Source organism: Balaenoptera ricei, chromosome 18 (assembly GCF_028023285.1).
Source record: "Balaenoptera ricei isolate mBalRic1 chromosome 18, mBalRic1.hap2, whole genome shotgun sequence".
Taxonomy (NCBI): domain Eukaryota; kingdom Metazoa; phylum Chordata; class Mammalia; order Artiodactyla; family Balaenopteridae; genus Balaenoptera; species Balaenoptera ricei.
Genome location: NC_082656.1, coordinates 14,387,283 through 14,405,449, shown reverse-complemented (window position 1 = coordinate 14,405,449; position 18,167 = coordinate 14,387,283). Strand labels below are relative to the sequence as shown.

General features: G+C 39.2%; 1 protein-coding gene across 4 annotated transcripts in view; it reads left to right on the top strand.

Moving 5' to 3' along the window:
• The first annotated feature begins 212 nt into the window (after positions 1 to 212).
• PROSER1 (proline and serine rich 1) overlaps positions 213 to 18,167 on the top strand; it is a 28,576-nt gene continuing 10,621 nt past the window's right edge. For 2 of the 4 annotated variants that reach the window (XM_059903072.1, XM_059903071.1), the window contains exons 1-9: positions 213 to 1,050; positions 4,066 to 4,131; positions 6,455 to 6,523; positions 8,557 to 8,651; positions 9,977 to 10,070; positions 11,887 to 11,997; positions 14,350 to 14,433; positions 15,812 to 15,890; positions 16,494 to 16,589. In XM_059903072.1, coding sequence (XP_059759055.1) covers positions 1,006 to 1,050; positions 4,066 to 4,131; positions 6,455 to 6,523; positions 8,557 to 8,651; positions 9,977 to 10,070; positions 11,887 to 11,997; positions 14,350 to 14,433; positions 15,812 to 15,890; positions 16,494 to 16,589 — 739 coding nt within the window. In that variant the 5' untranslated portion in view covers positions 213 to 1,005. The remainder of the gene's footprint in view (positions 1,051 to 4,065; positions 4,132 to 6,454; positions 6,524 to 8,556; positions 8,652 to 9,976; positions 10,071 to 11,886; positions 11,998 to 14,349; positions 14,434 to 15,811; positions 15,891 to 16,493; positions 16,590 to 18,167) is intronic. The other 2 variants (XM_059903074.1, XM_059903073.1) reach the window with 1 other exon arrangement.

Sequence of the window (18,167 nt, the reverse complement as noted above, 5' to 3'; positions counted from 1 at the left end):
ATATGCCTTAACCACTCGACGTTCATTCTTTTAAATTCAGACCTAACAACCAAAAATTAGCACAATCAAACCTTAGAATTAAGGTTTGATTAATAACTTTCAGGCTCTGGGAAAGACTTCAACTTCATCCAATTCCGAGACATCCAGGCATCCGCTATGGACACCTACATTCCCACATCAGGACCCCTCCATAGGCTCTCCGCGAAGAGTGGCTTCAGCTGGCGGCGCAGAGTTGAGTTTACTCTGGCGCGACGGGCTCCGTTGAAGGCCCCCACGAGCCGGGGGAAGCTCTGGGGGTAACCAGGAAGGGCTCTTGGCGCCGTTGGCGCTGCGGTCTTCGGGAGTCCCCCTACCTGAGACCGTGCCCCCTTCGCCCGGCTCCCGGTGCTAGCCGGCCGCCCGCCCGCTCCCGGAAGCGGTGGCAGCTGGTAACAAAGAGCTGCCAGGCCGCTGCTGCCCGGGCCACGGGACCCAGGAGTCCGGCGGAGCTGCTGGGAGTGAGCGCGAGGCGGGCCATGAGGCCAGATTCGCGGCGGTGAGGGGCGGCCGGCGGCGGCCGAGGTGCAAGTGCGGGCCGAGAAACCGGTGTTTCCCTCCTCGCCGCCCGCGGGATTCGGGGCGCGGGTGCCTCTGCTCTCCGGGCCGGTCCACTCGGGAAGGCGGCTTCCGGACCTTCCCCCGGCGGCGCCTGCCTTTGAGCTGCGGGGACCGACGCTCTGCCTCCGGCTACCGAACCTCGGGTTTCTCTTCCCCGAGGGGGTCCTGAAGCTTTGCGTAAAGAAGCTGGGGAAGCCTGACGGGGTTTGTTTTTAATAAAAGTTTTTATAAGTCTCCATTTTTAGAAATTTTTGCAGAGTTTGAAGTACTCTACCTCTTCGCATCCTTTCTGCTGCTCCTTGAGTCTTTTTTTCTTCTCAGCTGTAAACGTTTTTACTATCGGAGCGGACCAGGGATGAACGTTTTGTAATTGAAACTGTAACTCTTCTCGTCGAGATAGTAGTCAAGATGGACAAAAAGTCCTTTGAAACGGTGCTGGATGAAATTAGAAAGGTAATTGCACTTAATTCCTTAAATCTGTGAGCTACGAATTCTCGTGATTTAGTCTCTGTGAGGGACTGCGTGCAGATTGTGTAAAATACGGGTTTAAGGATTGCAAAACTGGTTGGAATTTTAACGTATAGAGTAGGAGTTTATATTTTGATATATTTCACGATACAAATAGAAATTATGTTAACGCTAAACTTCTTGAGAATCAGTGCGGTGTTGCGGATATTATATTCAGAGCCCCTGGTTCCTAAACCTGCTCTACAAATCTTTAATAGCTCTGTAGTTTCGGATAAGTGATTTTAATATTTCTGAACTGATTTCCTCATCTTTCAGTAACGTAAGTGAGTGAAAACTAGAGATAATAGCGTAGGGAGTTTCTTTAACGGTAGTTATTATTACAGGTTTTTAAAATCTGGGTATAAGCGGACTATATTTGTTGCCTGTGCCGGACAAAATTAGTGTCCTAAGAAGTGTGGCATTAAGTTTAAAGTCATTCTTAGGAATGGGCTTCAAACACTCGCATTTCAAAACTTTTTTCTCCTGCTTTCAAGTTTTTGCTTCATTTTGAGCCTATTGTGCATTGCCTACCTCCCAGAATGAACCAGACAGCAAAAAATTTGGCATGTACCCTTGAGCCTAAGAGTATTTCAAGCGCAAAAAGTAAGACTTTACAAAGTTAAACCTAGAAGGACTGACTAACCATTCTTATGCTAATACAGGGTCCTTTGCTTAGAATTTCCGGGCAGTTATCTCGCCATTTTCATATCTTTTAAGACCCTTGATTGACGCGAAAAGACTTGTTACCTTGTGCTCTGGTGATTATTATTTATTTCAGCTTACAAAGTTATTAATAAAATTGCTTGTGGACTTGCTGTTTTTCTTCATTCTCTGTAAAGCAAAATGTTGTTTTCCTTCATGCTTTTTAAAGCTCTTTTTTCTTCGTCAAATTTGCGTGTTAGGTTAAATTTACATTTGTAAGGATATTGAGTGTTCTTTTTTTGAATGAAATTTCTGCTTTTGCAAACCCAATTTGTCCAACGAAAATTTGCAATAAAACATTAGCTTGCTAATTATATACTTAGAATTTGCCACAATTTGTTCATGAGCTGATGTTAAACTACTATTTATGAGAAAATAATTTGTTCGGGTAGACCAGTCGATTTCTACTTTTGGAAGCTATAGAGTGTCGGTTTGCATATTCTCTCCCTTCTAAACTCTGGGAAGATGACATAGTAATTACTAATGAGGGGAATAGGAAATTTTCCAGAGATTAAAATCAAATTCATAGCAACTTAAGTCCTTATTTCTGGTCTGAAATCAAAATATATCTTTTGCTGTCTATGCCAAATAATTAGATACATCAACACAGTATTAGGCTATTAAAATGGGGTAAATATATAAGCATATTTAAGTGTGTGAATCACTGTTGGCTTTTTAAAAATTGCTCTTAGACTTTGTAAATGTAAGTCAGTTTAAACCAGGTAATATCTTCCTGAGTGTCACCGTTACGTCTGTAGGTAATACTGGCTGTCACTACTGTCATTTAAAACAAAGCCATGTAAGAAGACACTAGACAAAGAAATAGGAGGGGAAAAACCAATATTTAATTTGCTTTTTAAGAAGGGGGTAATAATAATAATAGTCATTTATTATTGAGCACTTAACTGAGTGTGTCTATTCTAAGCACTTTCTCTGTGCGTTATTTGATTAGATCCTCCTAACAACCCTCATTTTACAGAGGGCAAATCTAGTATCTGAGGTTAACCAGCCCGCTCAAAGTTACCCACCTGGTGAGGGAGGAGACCACTGTTGAAAGCTGGGTAGTCTGACTCCTGAGTGCCATGGCGTTGTGCCTGGGGATACAGCCGGGCCTCTCAGGTGCTGATCAAAGAATTAAGACGTGACTTGGCATCAACACAATCCAGGATTTGGGCCAGAAACTTGCTTTTGATTGTGTCCAATAATGGCAGTAATACTCAAACTCCCAAGAGTACATTATCCAGAATGCCATTCCCTCCCCTTTTTCAGTGAAAATTCAGCTACTGAGCTCCCTGGATGTGTTTCTCTGTTGACTGGTCATAGTATTTTCTCCTAGCAGAATGATGCATGTGAAAAGTACAAATATGATTGTTTTGTAGTGAATGCAAAGGGATTAGTTGATTTTTCTTTTTCTGGAGTGTAACTGACCTACAACACTGTCCGTGTTTCTGTATACTAGAAAATGACCACTACAATATGTCTGGTAACCACCTGTCACCATACAAAGGGGATTAGTGGATTTTTAATGAGTAGTTGTTACCAAATTTTGATAGTCTGGTGTTTCCATCTGTAAGCTTAGCGTATAGTTGCAAGGAGATCATACATGATTTCGTTCTGCTCTAGGTAGTGCTGGGTCAAGGCCATCGACTTCTCTCTGAACTTCCCTATTATGTGTCACATCTACTCTTGACTATTTTAATCCTCACAGTAACAGGTGGGTAGTGATTGGTGAGGAGGCTCTCAGGGCAATTAAAATACCTTTCAGAGGCCGCGCTGCCAGCTAGTGTCAGGCGCACAGATTCGCTCCTGGGTTCATATCCCTGTAGAAACACTGAGAGCCTGGACGAGACCATGTCTTATCCATGTTTCTCTATCACTTAGCACATATAGGTGTGCAATAAATAATTATTTGATGAATGAGTAATGGGTAGTACGTTTAACCTTAAAAATGACGGCTTCTTGAATTTTGGATGCTTTAAAACTGCAATTAGTTTTCCAGGAATACTTAATTTCTATTAATGTCGAATCATATCTCTTACAATTCTGTTCCCTTCCTTTGTAGGAGTGAGTAGGGAGGCCCAGGGGCTTTTCCTGCTGTCTCAGTGTATCCCTTACAGCATGGAACTTGGGAAGGTGGAATGTCACATCACCATGGTGACTTTATCGGCCTCCTTGTGCTAGGGCTGTTTGAGTTGCTTAGGCAGTTTTGATATATGCATATGATTACATACATTCATTCTGTTTTTCTATGTTTTTTAGGCTGTTTTGACAGAGTACAAATTAAAAGCAATTGAATATGTGCATGGATATTTCTCCAGTGAACAGGTATTCCTTTATTTGTTTAAGCAACAGCATTTTTTTTTTCTTTTTTTTTTTTTTTTACACTGATGTTCTAATTAATGTCTTTATTTACCTGCTGGTCAAGTTCAGAATTGCTTTTACTTTGTTGCTGTGTTTATTCAGGAACTTTAGAAGCTTTCAGTTTTAGCAGAAAACTTTACATGATTTATAGTTGGGGTATTTTATAAACATACCCACTTTCACCACGATATCATATGCTAACATGATTTTAAAATTCAGTGCCTGAAGAAAGCAGTTCAAAGTGTTTATATTCTGGGCACAGTATCATATGTTGTAAACTTCTAATGGTAAACATACCCAAAATTGTACAGTATGAGTCAGTAATTGCAAAATTCACTACATTTTATAAAACTTGAACAAATGGTGATATATGTTCTTATATGAAGCCACTAAGTAAACATTTTAGCAAATAAGAAAAAAATTAGTGTCTAATAAGTAGTTTCTGTAACTGCCAGAAGACTAATATTTTCAGTGTGGTAGTTTTGTGGGGACTTTCACCCAACTTTAGGGGGCGTTTGCTGATTTTGAAAAACAGGTTTGCAAGTATATACACACACACATATGCAGAGAAAGCTGGATTTCCAAGAGATACTTGGAAAATACTTGGTAGAGAAATAGACCAGAAATGGATATGTACATCTGAAGAACAGAAAGGGTTGGGAACGTGAATAGGGTAGACAGTGGATGAATCTATAGATTGAGTTAGTAAATGTTCCAACTTTTCATCTGTTTCTCAAGACTTTCAAAACTTGAATAACTTTAAGCCTGTAGTTCTGCCTACTAAATTCCTCAAAGCTGCTTTGTGACTTGCACATGTTGCTGCCTATTTAATGAGGGTTTTTCAGCTATCCCATTACTTTTCAAAATCGCCTTATGCTTTTTTAAAAATTTAAATGTTTCAGAGAAAGATTTATAATTTCACATAGCTGATAGCTTTTCTTTCCTTCTCTTGTGTTTCTGTGTATACATGTGAAATTTTGTAGATAACTTCCTATTGTGGAAATTTAATGACTTTTCTAAAAATTTAATGACTTTGCTAAAGTCATTAAAAATTTTATCAAGCTACTTTCTAAGTGTGACCTTCTAAGCTTATTATATTGATTATTATATTATAATATAATAATCATACCTGATAATTTATAAAGTTTTATGGTTGGTAGAGTCCCAGGTAGCGTTTACTGTATATAGTAAAAACATTATCCTCATAAAAGTAAGGGCATACACTCTTAGAAAATTGTATAGACGGTACCCACAATACTTGTTTGCTATTTATGTATCTCTCATTAAGGAGTGAAAAGTATTTTTATTCTTCTTCACAGACCACACCAGTTCCTAAGATTAACCTCGCTTTGTGGAATAATTGAAGCCTTAACACGTTTTTAGGAACTCACAGTAAAATAATTCATTAACCCAGATTTTATTACCCTCTCGTCTTGAGTCTTTTTTCCCCCTTTTGGGGTGTCCTTGGAGGCAGTGAACCCAGGTGGTGGTGACCACGCAGAGACTTCAGTGTTGTGGGCGTGGTGTCTGCTCACCTCTTCTTGGCTGTTGCACAGTATCTCCCTCATTCACTTGAACTTCGCTGGTGGTGGTGGGAGAGAGCCTGGCTGGCTGTGCTCTCAGAATGACTTGCCATGTAGACGCTGCTGGCGTGATTCTGGGTGATTCTTACATTTTTAGGGAATAGATCTGTGGTCTGAGTAAGAGTAGTATGCCCTCCAGATGTGAGGTAAAGAGTAGAAGTTAGTGGACCTACACTAAACCACACCACTGAACACCCTTTTGCGATTGATTAAAACTTATTCTCCACTAAATGTTTTAAAACTTTCCATTCATACTGTATATTCCTACGTGACGTTTTTATCTCCATCTAGCACTTTTCCAGCTTTCCTTTTCTTCAGGTACTTTCTTCTTCCTGTACCTTATACTTTCCTTTATTCTAGACCAATGCTGTCCAAGACTTTCTGTGATGGTGGAAATGCTCTCTCTCTCTGCAGTAACCATCGTGGTAGCTACCAGCTTCATATGGCCGTTGAGCCCTTAAAACGTGGCTTGTGCCAGTAAGGAACTGAGTTTTTTATTTGATTTGATTTCAGTTGATTTAAATTTCAGTAGCTGCACTTGGCCACTCCATCAGCCCAGTCTGAACTCTGGTGCCATGCTTTACGCCTCATCACCGGGGCCCAGGCAGCACACTTTGAATAGTAATTCAAAGTACTGAAATACATCTTGGAGAAATGTTTGCAAACACATTGTCGTTAGAGCTAAATTAGTTCTTTGCTTTCAGGTGGTTGATTTACTGAGATATTTCTCCTGGGCTGAGCCTCAGTTGAAGGCAATGAAAGCATTGCAGCATGTAAGTATTTATTTTTCCTTAGAATGTGTAGAATTTAAGTATTTTGAATTCTCCCCTAGTTTTCTCTAATTCATCTCAAGTTGCAATTTGTTTGCATTAGGTCCTGACACTAAATTTCATTATACTTTGATTATTCAAAATAACTTTGTTAAAAAATTAAAACTTGTAAATTTAAATCGGATGTACTGTACTATTAAATTGTACAGGGTCCTACTTGGCAGATTGGAGTAGAAGATATTTATAGGCAAGCAAAACATAGGATTTGAATTCTTAAGTCTTTTTATTTACTTTTATTTTTGTATATCTTCACCCTCTTGTATTTAGTCTTAGAAGAATATTCAGACTGGTTTATACTTACATTTTTTAGACCAACACTGTCCAAATTAACTTTCAGCGATGATGGAAATGTTTTATATCGGCTCTAACCACTATGGTAACCACTGGCTACATGTGGCTTTTGTGCACTTAAAACATGTCATCTGTCTGAGGAAGGATATTTTTAAGGTATTATTTAATTTCAGTTTAAACAGGCACACGTGTCTAGTGGCGACTTTCTATATGGATAGCACAGCTCTAGAGCCTAGATTAACAGAGGCACCAAAGTCAAACAGGATCTGGCTGTATAGGAAGATTTTCCTGGGAGTATCAGGCATTGATAGCTTTAAGGAAATCTACAATCCTTAGCTTCCTAAACTTATTTGCCTAAGAAAGTGCTGGGTCTGTTAGTGCTTCTTCTCTTAAACAATTGCTTTTTTTCTGCTTTACCGAGAAAAAAAAAAAAAAAAAAAAAAAGGTTGTCTCACCCATCAGCTGGGGGTGAAAATCTTTCTCTAAGGACCAAAGAGACAATGCACTATCCTGAGAGGGAGAGCAAAACAGAGCTTCCGTAAGAAATACTGATGGGGACCTTGCCTTATTTTATCAGGACAACAAACAGAAAACAAACTGATAACAAACCTTGCCTTATTTTATCAGAACAACAAACTCATGACAAAGCTCTTAGGCTGGCTGGCCTATCCACCTACCTTAGAATTAAAAATCAGAGGTGAGAAGGTTGCACAGGCACACCATAGTGCACTTACAGACAAAGTAAGTCTGACTTGACTGTTTTCCTACTGAAGACGGGCTGACAGTTAGGTTCTGTTATGGACATTTTCATAAAGTAAACGAACTAGATCCGTAGTTCCAAGGTTTTCAGAAATATGTAATAAACTTACATATAAGGAAATCTATCTTTTGCAGATACGTAAAACTTCCGGTAAAATTTTTAGACGTCAATTTAAAAACACGCAGTGGGGTATATGGTTTTACCAGTTCTTTTGGTGGTACAGGAGTTACAGAGTTTGAAAACCACTTTTGTTGATCAGTTGATTCTAACCTATCTCCTTATCCTGACTTTGCTTTTGAATTTCCTGCACTGTTAACATACATTTATAAATTGACCTGCTTTTCAAAGATACAGGCATCCTAGGCAAATAAATGATGCAACAGTCCACACAGTCCTGGATTGTCACAGGGCACATTAACAAGGCTCTTAAGAAAGTTCCATAAAGAAACCTGTTTAACCCATCTTTCCTCTAATGATGTGATTGGAGTACCTTTCTTTAATAACACTATTCAGTGCCATGGACTTCATTAGGAAGCTCTGATTGTGGCGTACCTAGCACTCTAACTGAGGAATATAATTTTTTTCTAACTTCTCGAGCAATGTATCTCCCATATTTGTAAATATCCCTTTTTATATAGCCTTTCTGAGGAAAGCAGAACATGTAAGTTTTTTTTCCGTAGATGAACATATTGAGAAATGTGGATAAGAAGGAGCACATAGGAGAACTTAGCTCTTCAATTAAAGTAGGTACATTGAAAAGCCTAATTTTAATGCACACAGTTGTTAGGACTTACTTTTGATTTAGCAGCTTTCATCTCAAATATTTATATTAAGAACATTTAATTACACTCCCCCCCAAAAGGCAATTTCTTGCATGAAAATTTCTCATGTTGAAAAAATTTCTCATTATTTTTTATATTAATAGAAAATGGTGGCTGTTCACCCAGCAGAAGTGGTCAATATACTCAATTGTTTCACCTTCAGTAAAGACAAACTAGTTGCTCTTGAACTGTTAGCTTCGTAAGTATTTCTTTCTTTTTACTTCATTGGAGAAAAATTTGGAAGACTTTTGAAACGCTTTTTAACTCATTAGTGTATGTTAATGTGTCAGAATTATATTAGTAAATGGAACTCTAATAAAATCTATGAAAGCATAGAGCTGAATTCTTATATCTAAGTATCTAGTGTGCTTATTACACATGGTTATAACTTATAAAATAGTTGGGCTTATCGAGTTTAATTATTTCAATTTGTCTGCAATTCGGTGACTTGCTTTGCATTCCCACTCTGAATAACTTGAAAGGCTTGGTGATAAAGCCAGAGGACTTATAGTTAGATGGGTTCTTCCACGTTCTGACAACATGTATTTTTTTGACTTAATATATACTTACTCTTTCTGGATCTTATTTTCCTCAATTGTGAAAATAAGGATCTCATCTACTTAGTAGGGATGTGAACTTTAAATACTGTAAGATGTGTGAAAGCACCCAGCACGACATTTGAGAAAAGATTGTGATGAATGTAAGAGAAAAGGAACCTACTCTCCTATAATGTAAGAGTCTAGAAGTTGCTGTTTATTTACAGCATATGCATTTTTAAGTCCCTTATATATTTGTAAATGACCACAAAAAGCACAAAATTAAAATGAAGCATAAGGTTAAACTTCATTTTTAGATCAACCATGATTTTTAGGCATTTAGCACATGGGTTTGTTTTATTGCCAGTAGCTCTCCTGACACTCATTGAGAGGGTATATTTGCAGGAATCTCAAAATAGTGATTTTTATTTGAAGTATTACTTTGTTACTTTCAGGTAGCCAGATAAATGTCAGTTCAGTTATTATATTTACCATCTTCATATAAACATGTTATTTACATTCACCAATTAAAACTAAATAATCAGGGCTTCCCTGGTGGCGCAGTGGTTGAGAATCCGCCTGCCAATGCAGGGGACACGGGTTCGAGCCCTGGTCTGGGAAGATCCCGCATGCCACGGAGCAAATGGGCCCGTGAGCCACAGTTACTGAGCCTGCGCGTCTGGAGCCTGTGCTCCGCAACAAGAGAGGCCGCGATAGTGAGAGGCCCGCGCACCGCGATGAGGAGTGGTCCCCGCTTGCCGCAACTAGAAGAAAGCCCTCGCACAGAAACGAAGACCCAACACAGCCATAAATAAATAAATTTAAAAAAACAAAAAACAAAAAACCAAAACAAAACAAAACAAAACAAAACTAAATAATCATACTTTGCTCATTATGTCATGGGGAAAAGCTTACTCAGATATATCTATGTATTAAATATGTGTGTCCAGCTTCTTAAATGAAAAGCTAAATTGTATTTGCTTGGTAGAAACATTGTTGATGCACAGAATTCTCGTCCCATTGAAGATCTGTTCAGGATAAATATGTCTGAGAAGAAACGGTGCAAGAGAGTGCTTGAACAGGTAATTTCCTCGAGATTGCTATATAAGTGGTGTGTTGGTTTTTCTGAATGCTGATGAAGAAAACAGTACAGTCTTATTCCTATGTTAACTTTGTTGAATAACCTGACTGCTGTTATGTGATGGGTTAAGAATGGCACCCCAGCAGTCTTTGGAGGGGGGACACTGGTGAATGAAGAGACGGCTTGAGAGTGAGAAGCCAGCCCTCAGCGTGAGCCTCATGGGGTGTTTATTCTCGGTCCCTTGGTAGCTCTGCCATGGCTCCAAGCTTTTGTCTTTCATTTTATGTATTTAGAAACTTGACTGTTTAAATTTGCTTTGTCATTGGGCTTATTTTCATCAAATTCATAAAAGATGAGTAATAAAGCAAGATTGCAGTTTTTTAATTTAAAATCTGTAAGAGTGGGGGAAGTAGTACTTGTCCAAGCCTAGAAAACTTGGTTCGTCATCTAAGGTAGCTATTTCTTAGGATTGTGGTGGTTGGAAACTGAATTAGTGATTAGAAACCTGCTTGAGGGAGGCATGGACTGCTGCCCTAGGAGCTGCAGCTCAATCGTATTTAACCCTCACGCCCTCCACCAAGCTCAGGAGAGTGGAGAACTTGCCTTAGTCATAAGTTACTGTAGCAAAAGCAAGATCTGAGCCCACGTTTCTTTACTTTAATAACTTCATTGAGTTTTTTGACTAAATTCTTTAAGGCATTAGGCATTTACTACTGTAGTTTTCTTCCTTATGAAGCATTCTGATCATGTGACTTTCCCATCTCAGAAATAATCTGGGCTTGAGTCTTCTGTGGAATAGGTCCTTTAATCAATGTAAATTAGTACAACTTTTCTGAAAGGCAAACTTGAAGAGCCTTTAAAATGTTCATACCTTTTGACCCAAAAATTCTATTTCTAGGAATTTATACTAAGGAAATAAATAGAAACATACACATTCATATATAAGGGCACTCACCCTGGTACTATTTATAATAGCCAAAAATTGAGATGATTTTTAGGGTTGGAATGTTTAATACAGGGCTGGATTATATAGCTAATAATATCATATATACCTGTAAAATACAGCATATATATATTTAACTTGATATTCTTATACAGTATAGATCCATTAGAATATATGTCACCTATTACAGTGTTTTTCATTCCTTTAATATTTATTGAGCACTAATTCAGTATGTGTTAGGCACCATTTCAGAAGCTGGGGACACAATAATAAATAAGCTAGACCAAGATCTCATCCTTCAGTATATCTCATAATTATGTAACATTATGTTGAACACTAGTACCCAGAGAACTCTTACTTTTTCATCAGTATAGCTCTATGGACACCCAATGTCCCATGTTATTGTTTGTGTTTTATCCACTAAGTTATGTAAACTTCTTCAGAGTGGAGACTGTGTCTCTTTCATGGCTGTGCTCTCTTTTCCTTACCTGTAATGTGAGCTTGGTGTTTATTGAGTTGGACAGTGTTATTTCTTGGTCGTTGGAGAAATGAGACATATCAAATAGTAAATGGACTTCTTTGCACACAATTTACAAAATCCATTGTGAAGATATCTTTGTAGAGGAGTTTATTATCTGTGACATTAAAAACATTATTACTATTTAAATAATTCCATTAAATGAAGTGATTTTACTTATTAATTTTGGTCATGTTCACCAGTGGAAGTGCTGATTGATGTATGAACAGATTGAATGTGATGCTATTCCTTAATTCATGTTATTTAGCAGGGCTTCCCAACATCCAGAATACTTAATTTGTGAGTTTATTTGATTTTTTTTTTTTTTTAACCACCCTCTTCTTTGTTATTTCACAGGCTTTCAAGGCGGGCTGCAAAGCTCCTCATGCTATGATATCTTCTTGTGGAACAATCCCAGGAAATCCATATCCCAAAGGAAAACCTAGTCGCATAAATGGAATTTTCCCAGTAAGTATACTTTTGTGGCTATATATGAAACTTCTTCATATGAAATTGAGCATAGTTAATGATATTTAAAGAAAATGCCAGTTGATGATGTGTCTACAAAGGAAAGGGATTTTGCTATGTCAGCAACGTAATTCATAGATTCACTACTGAATGAAAGTTCATACATAAGCTGTATTAAACTATTTGCGTAAAATGTACAGAAGAACAAGCCAAATGGAAAAGAGGATGATTTGGTTTTATTTTTCCAAGTATTTTAGAAGCACTGATTTACATGTGGTAAAGGAGTATTTCTCAAATTCTCGGTATTCTGCAGACAGTTTCACAGTTAAGTGTGTTTGGGAAACTCTGAAAGCAGTGTCTCCTTCCTGGAGAATCATGTTGCATAATAAAGGCTCTGAGAAGTCCTGTAAGAAAGACACTTCTTTTTGTATCACCCAGTGTTCCTCAGACTTCTTTGTGAAATAATTTTTTCATAGAATGGTATATTTTTTTTTAAAATATTTTTATTCATTGCAAGCGATTCCTGGTAGTTATTTATTTATTTAATTTATTTATTTTTGGCTGCATTGGGTCTTCGTTGCTGTGTGCGAGCTTTCTCTAGTTGCGGCGAGTGGGGGCTACTCTTCATTGCGGTGCATGGGCCTCTCATTGCGGTGGCTTCTCTTGTTGCAGAGCACGGGCTTTAGGCGCGTGGCTTCCATAGTTGTGGCTTGTGGGCTCTAGAGCACAGGCTCAGTAGTTGTGGCACGTAGGCTCAGTAGTTGTGGCACGTGGGCTCAGTAGTTGTGGCTCACAGGCTCAGTAGTTGTGGCGCACGGGCTTAGTTGCTCCGTGGCATGTGGGATCTTCCCAGACCAGGGCTCGAACCCGTGTCCCCTGCATTGGCAGGCGGATTCTTAACCACTGCGCCACCAGGGAAGCCCAGAATGGTATATTTTTATTGCAGTGTGACAAATAACCTTAAAACTTAGTGGATTGAGACAGTAAACATTTAGTATCTCATGCAGTTTCTATGTATCAGGAATCTAGGAAAGGCTTAGCTTGGTTCTGGCTCAGCGTTTCTCATGAGGCTGTAGTGACCTGACGGCTTGACTGAAACACAGGCCTAGCTTCCGAGGTGGCTCGCTTACATGCCTGGCAAATTAGTGTTGTTGTTGGCAGGGGCCTTTGTTCCTTGCCGTAAGGACTCTTCCTTAGTGCTGCTTGAGTACCTCCTGACGTGGCAGCCGACTTCCACCAGAGCTGATAGTCCCGGAGGAGGCAGCGGAAGCTGTGTTTTCTCTTATCACTCAGATTTGGGAGTCAATGGCCATCATTTCTGGAATATCCTATTTGTTATACAGGTCAGTCCTATTCATTTGGAGGGCTGCACAAGGGCAGTAGGAGCTGAGGGTCACTGGGGGCCACCTTGGAAGCTGGCTTCCATACTAGTATGTACCATTTAGAACACATGCTGTCGGGGACACGTTGTAATAGGGTGTCAACTTATTTTGATCTGTTAGTTATAGCAGTCTTGAATGAGGTCAGTATAAGCTATCACACTTACTGCTTATAGAAAACACTATTTCTTATTACCCATTTTCAACTGTAATACAAGAACTCTTTTTGATTCTTTGAGCGTTATACACTGTAACACTGGAGGGAGGTCTGTCTTTGGCTGTTCCTGTTGCACAGAGAAAAAATTAGAACGTACTTTTTTTAATAAAATTATTTATTTTTATTTATTTATTTTTGGCTGTGTTGGGTCTTCGTTGCTGCACGCGGGCTTTCTCTAGTTGCAGCGAGCGGGGGCTACCCTTCGTTGCGGTGCACAGGCGTCTCATTGTGGTGGCTTCTCTTTGCTGCGGAGCACGGGCTCTAGGTGCATGGGCTTCAGTAGTTGTGGCACGCAAGCTCAGTAGTTGTGGCTCGCGGGCTCTAGAGCGCAGGCTCAGTAGTCGTGGCTCATGGGCTTAGTTGCTCCGTGGTATGTGGGATCTTCCCGGACCAGGGCTCGAACCCGTGTCCCCTGCATTGGCAAGCAGATTCTTAACCACTGCACCACCAGGGAAGCCGAAAAAAATTAGAACATACTTTATCCTCTTCTGTCATCTCCATGTGTGTTGCGTGTTTCCTTCTACCTCTATACGTGTTATGAGGGTTCTGTGGCAGAGGAGGGTCGAGGACTTGGTTGGCATCAGGCAGCTAGGGCAGGATTGGGTTTGCAAGCCAAGGCCTTGATCTCCTACCAAGTTACGTCCTTTTCTGTGTAATACAGTGGACGTCTTGTTTTGTTCTGTTCTGTTTTTGCTTTTGGGTTTGTTTGGGTTTTTTTAAGTCTCAATTATCTTTCCTTTTTCTTTTTTTTAATAGGGGACCCCTTTGAAGAAAGATGGTGAAGAGTGTACCAACGAAGGCAAAGGAATAGCTGCACGGATTCTCGGACCGTCCAAACCAGTATGTTTAGAAAATAAATGATGGAACAAGTCTTAACTCTTACATTTAGTTTTCTGTCTATTCAAGGCATAAGTTTCATTTTTGTGTTGTGAAGCTTAAAGTATACTAGAAACTCTAGGAAAGTGAGTGGCCTAGGGAAATATAGTATAATTAGTTAACAGTGTTAAGGGCCCTATTGAGGTTTACTATCTTATTTTAAAGGTAGACCAGATGAACTGTTCTTACTTTTCTCTGCAGCCACATTCAGCTGTTTGCTTGGAGATGTGGAGTGCGGAGAGTTCACTTTAACGAAGGTTGTGGTTTGGTGGCTGAATTAGCATTAGTGTTAGTGAAGTAAGAATGGAGCTAGGAGGTGGAGAGTATTTTCAAGGGAGTGATTAGAATGATTGGAATATGAACTGAACAGGAGAAGGCAAGCCCGTGGGTTGAAGGATTGTTGGAGTTGACGTACTGGAGGCCTCCACACAGCCACTTTGCAGTCCTGCCTGCCCGCCTGACAAGAACTCCAGTGGCAGTTGTTTATAGCAAGGTAGTCACAGACCATAGTCCTTGTGCAGGACTAGTACATCATCCAGGGCTGCCGTTTTGAGCACTAGAGAGAGTCTGGGTCCCTTACCACCAGTGGAGCCCCTCTGCTGCAGGGGCGTGAGTGCCAGCCCCCTCGAGTGGGTGTGCGTGCTCTAGCATCCTCTCTCTCTGTCTCTGTCTTTCTCTCTCTCTCTCTCTCTGTAGTTAAAAGTACAGCATGTGGCCTATCTTTGGATACCTCCGGTTCTCTGGAGATCAACCCTTTGAATGTTCCTTGTTACTTACATAAGTTCTATCAACTCTAAAATGAAAGATTTGTGGATTTCAAAAGGCAAAAAGACTAAGTTACTGAATTCATAATTCCAGTCTACGTTCTACTAGAGTTGTCAGAACGCCAGATGCTAAAGGAAATAGTGCTTTTTTCTTCCAAAAGGAGAAAAGAGGGTAAGAATGATAAGATGAATTCTCAGGAGGATGTTGGAAGTTCTTGAGTAGCTGTTCCATAGGAGGAGATAGGAATTCTTGGATTAATTTAGACTGGGTCAGAGAAGAATCTGCTGTTCAGGATAAGGTTTGGCCCTTCGTTGGAGACGATTTACAACTGAAATAAAAAAATAAACACCTCCACAGCAGTCTTTGGCAGGATCTATCTTTGGAATTTAATAGGAACCACATTTATTAAAGCCATTTTCCTCATTTGTACCATGTATTAGTGCAGTGGCGTTTGATATGCTGGGGCATTTTTTGGCCTCTTAGGCCTAAATGTTTTGCAAGACAAGCTGTAGTTTGTTTTGCCAGGAGACGACTTACTTGATTTTCTCCTAACTGCTGTTCTTTCCCCCTCATTTAGCCTCCTTCAACATACAATCCACATAAACCCGTTCCTTATCCGATACCTCCATGCCGGCCACATGCAACTATTGCACCAAGTAAGGCGCTCTTTCAGATTTTACTTTTTTTTCTTTTTGCTCTTTATTTATTAAGTTGAAAGTAAATATTGATACATGTACTTGCAAATCTGGAGCACTTATGAAATATGCTGTCATGAGCTTTATTTTGCCATGTGTCTTGGTCTACAACAATGCAGAAGACAGTTTATTTAGGATATTTTCCTTTTGATAATTGTATATTACTTCTCATCATTAATTATTTTTATGGGTTTTTGCTTATGGGTAAATCATCTTGAATCCCTTTTTGATAGTTGGTATTCAAAGGCATCATTAATGCATTTAACTTAAAAAGGCCGAGTGTGTGTGCTTGACAGAAAAGGCAGATAATTTAAATCTGGCCGGTTCTGCCCACCATGCCCTTCAGTGAGTTATGTCTGGAGCGAGCCTGCAGTGGGAAATAGAAGTCTCTGGTTGTCTCATTTGATCTCACTTTTCACTCAACCGTAGACCCAAACCTCTGTGTAAAATGCAACTGTACTATATAACAGTTTTAGAAATGAATTAGATAGCTGTGTCAATACAGTTTGAACTCAGAATGATGCTAGATTTTATATATTTTTTTCTATTATATTTTTATTTTAGGTGCTTATAACAATGCAGGTCTGGTACCATTAGCCAATGTCATAGCTCCAGGTGTGCCCCCTCCACCTCCATATACTCCTAATCCAGTAGCAGCAGGTAAAATCATGTTGTTACGGGGTATTAAAAGTCAATAGCTTGTACGTGGTACACTTGGAGGGGGCGGTTGTGGGATGTGGTGGCGTCCTAACAGGGAGCACAGCCCCGGAGCATGATGATGGATCTGAGTGAAACATACAGGTTCCACTAGAGCAGCCGTGGCCCACATGTGTGAACACGAGCAGGTTGTAGAAACAAGAACCGTTCTTCATGAGCACGAAGCTGACAGGCTGTGGAAAAGCATCACCGACTTAATGCGTGTCGCCATTTGGGCACATTCTGTCTGCCGCGGGGAGGAAAGGCTTTTAAGAAGGTGCTCAGAAGGGCTGAACCTCCCCAGCATATTCCAGTTCAGCCTTTTTCTTTGGGCCCATTGGGAATACGGGATATGAAGTGTAAATATTTTTCTCTATCTTGTCAAATTGTTTTCCAAAAAGACTGCACCTGTTTATACCTGCCAGTGAGGGTATGTGAGCATAGGGTCTCTTCACACCCTTTCAAAATGGGATATTATCAGTTTGGGGCTTTTTTTTTTCTTTTTTACTTTTGCCAATCTGATAAGGCTGATTTAGCTGCTTTCTCCTTTTGTCTGTCTTTTACAAAAGTTTAATTTTTATTTTGATCAGTTATTGTTTATTTCATTCTCCTGAATTTTATGTCTTGTTTAGGAAACCCTTTCCCATTTCAACATTGTGACATCTACATTCTCTAATTACTATTGTAGTGATTCTTTTTAAACGTAGAGCTTTTCATTCACTTGCCATTTATTTCTGTATATGTGTAAGGTAGGGATAGAACTTAAAGTAAGTTCTGTCTTAATTTAATTCTGCCCTTCCCAGAGACTCAAAGTTACTTTCTAGTGTTTAATAAATTCTTTTTTTCTAGCCAGAGTGGCTCCGTTGTTTGTAGCTGAGTACTCTGACTAAAGTTGCAAAACATTTTTTCTAAAATTTGTCATTTTATTTCTTGCCCTTGTTTATGATACCTCTTGCCCTTAGAGTTTTACATTTTTGCATAGACAGATAGAGGCTGTGAAAGAAAAGCTGGAACCAAGTTACCTTAGTTTAGAAATTCTTAACCCTAGGTAGTCCAGGTAATTTAGGCCTTGTAAGATTCCTACTCCCTCTGGAATTTATTTTCACATAGGGGTGAAATATAGGTTCATCTTAATTTTTTTTGCAGATGGTAGTCAGTCCATTCATGCCAGCAGTCTTTATTAACTAATCTGTTTTCCCTGGTGATTTGAAATAATACATTTATCTTAAGTTTTCATTTACACACATGGCTCTATTCTGGGTTCCTTATTCTGTTCCAATCTAGTGACTTTATGTTGTGATGATACCATATTGATTTGATTAGCAGATTTATAGTATATTCTGACATCTGATAAAGTTAGCTTTTTCTCACTATATTTTCATACTTTTCTTATCCATTTTTGGAAATTGATTCTTCCATCTGAACTTTAAGGTCATTTTATGCAGTTAAAAAGAGTTGAATTTATGTATTTATAGTTACATAGTAATCTGGGGATACTTGACATTTTTACGATATTAAGTTTTACCATTCAATCATATGTAT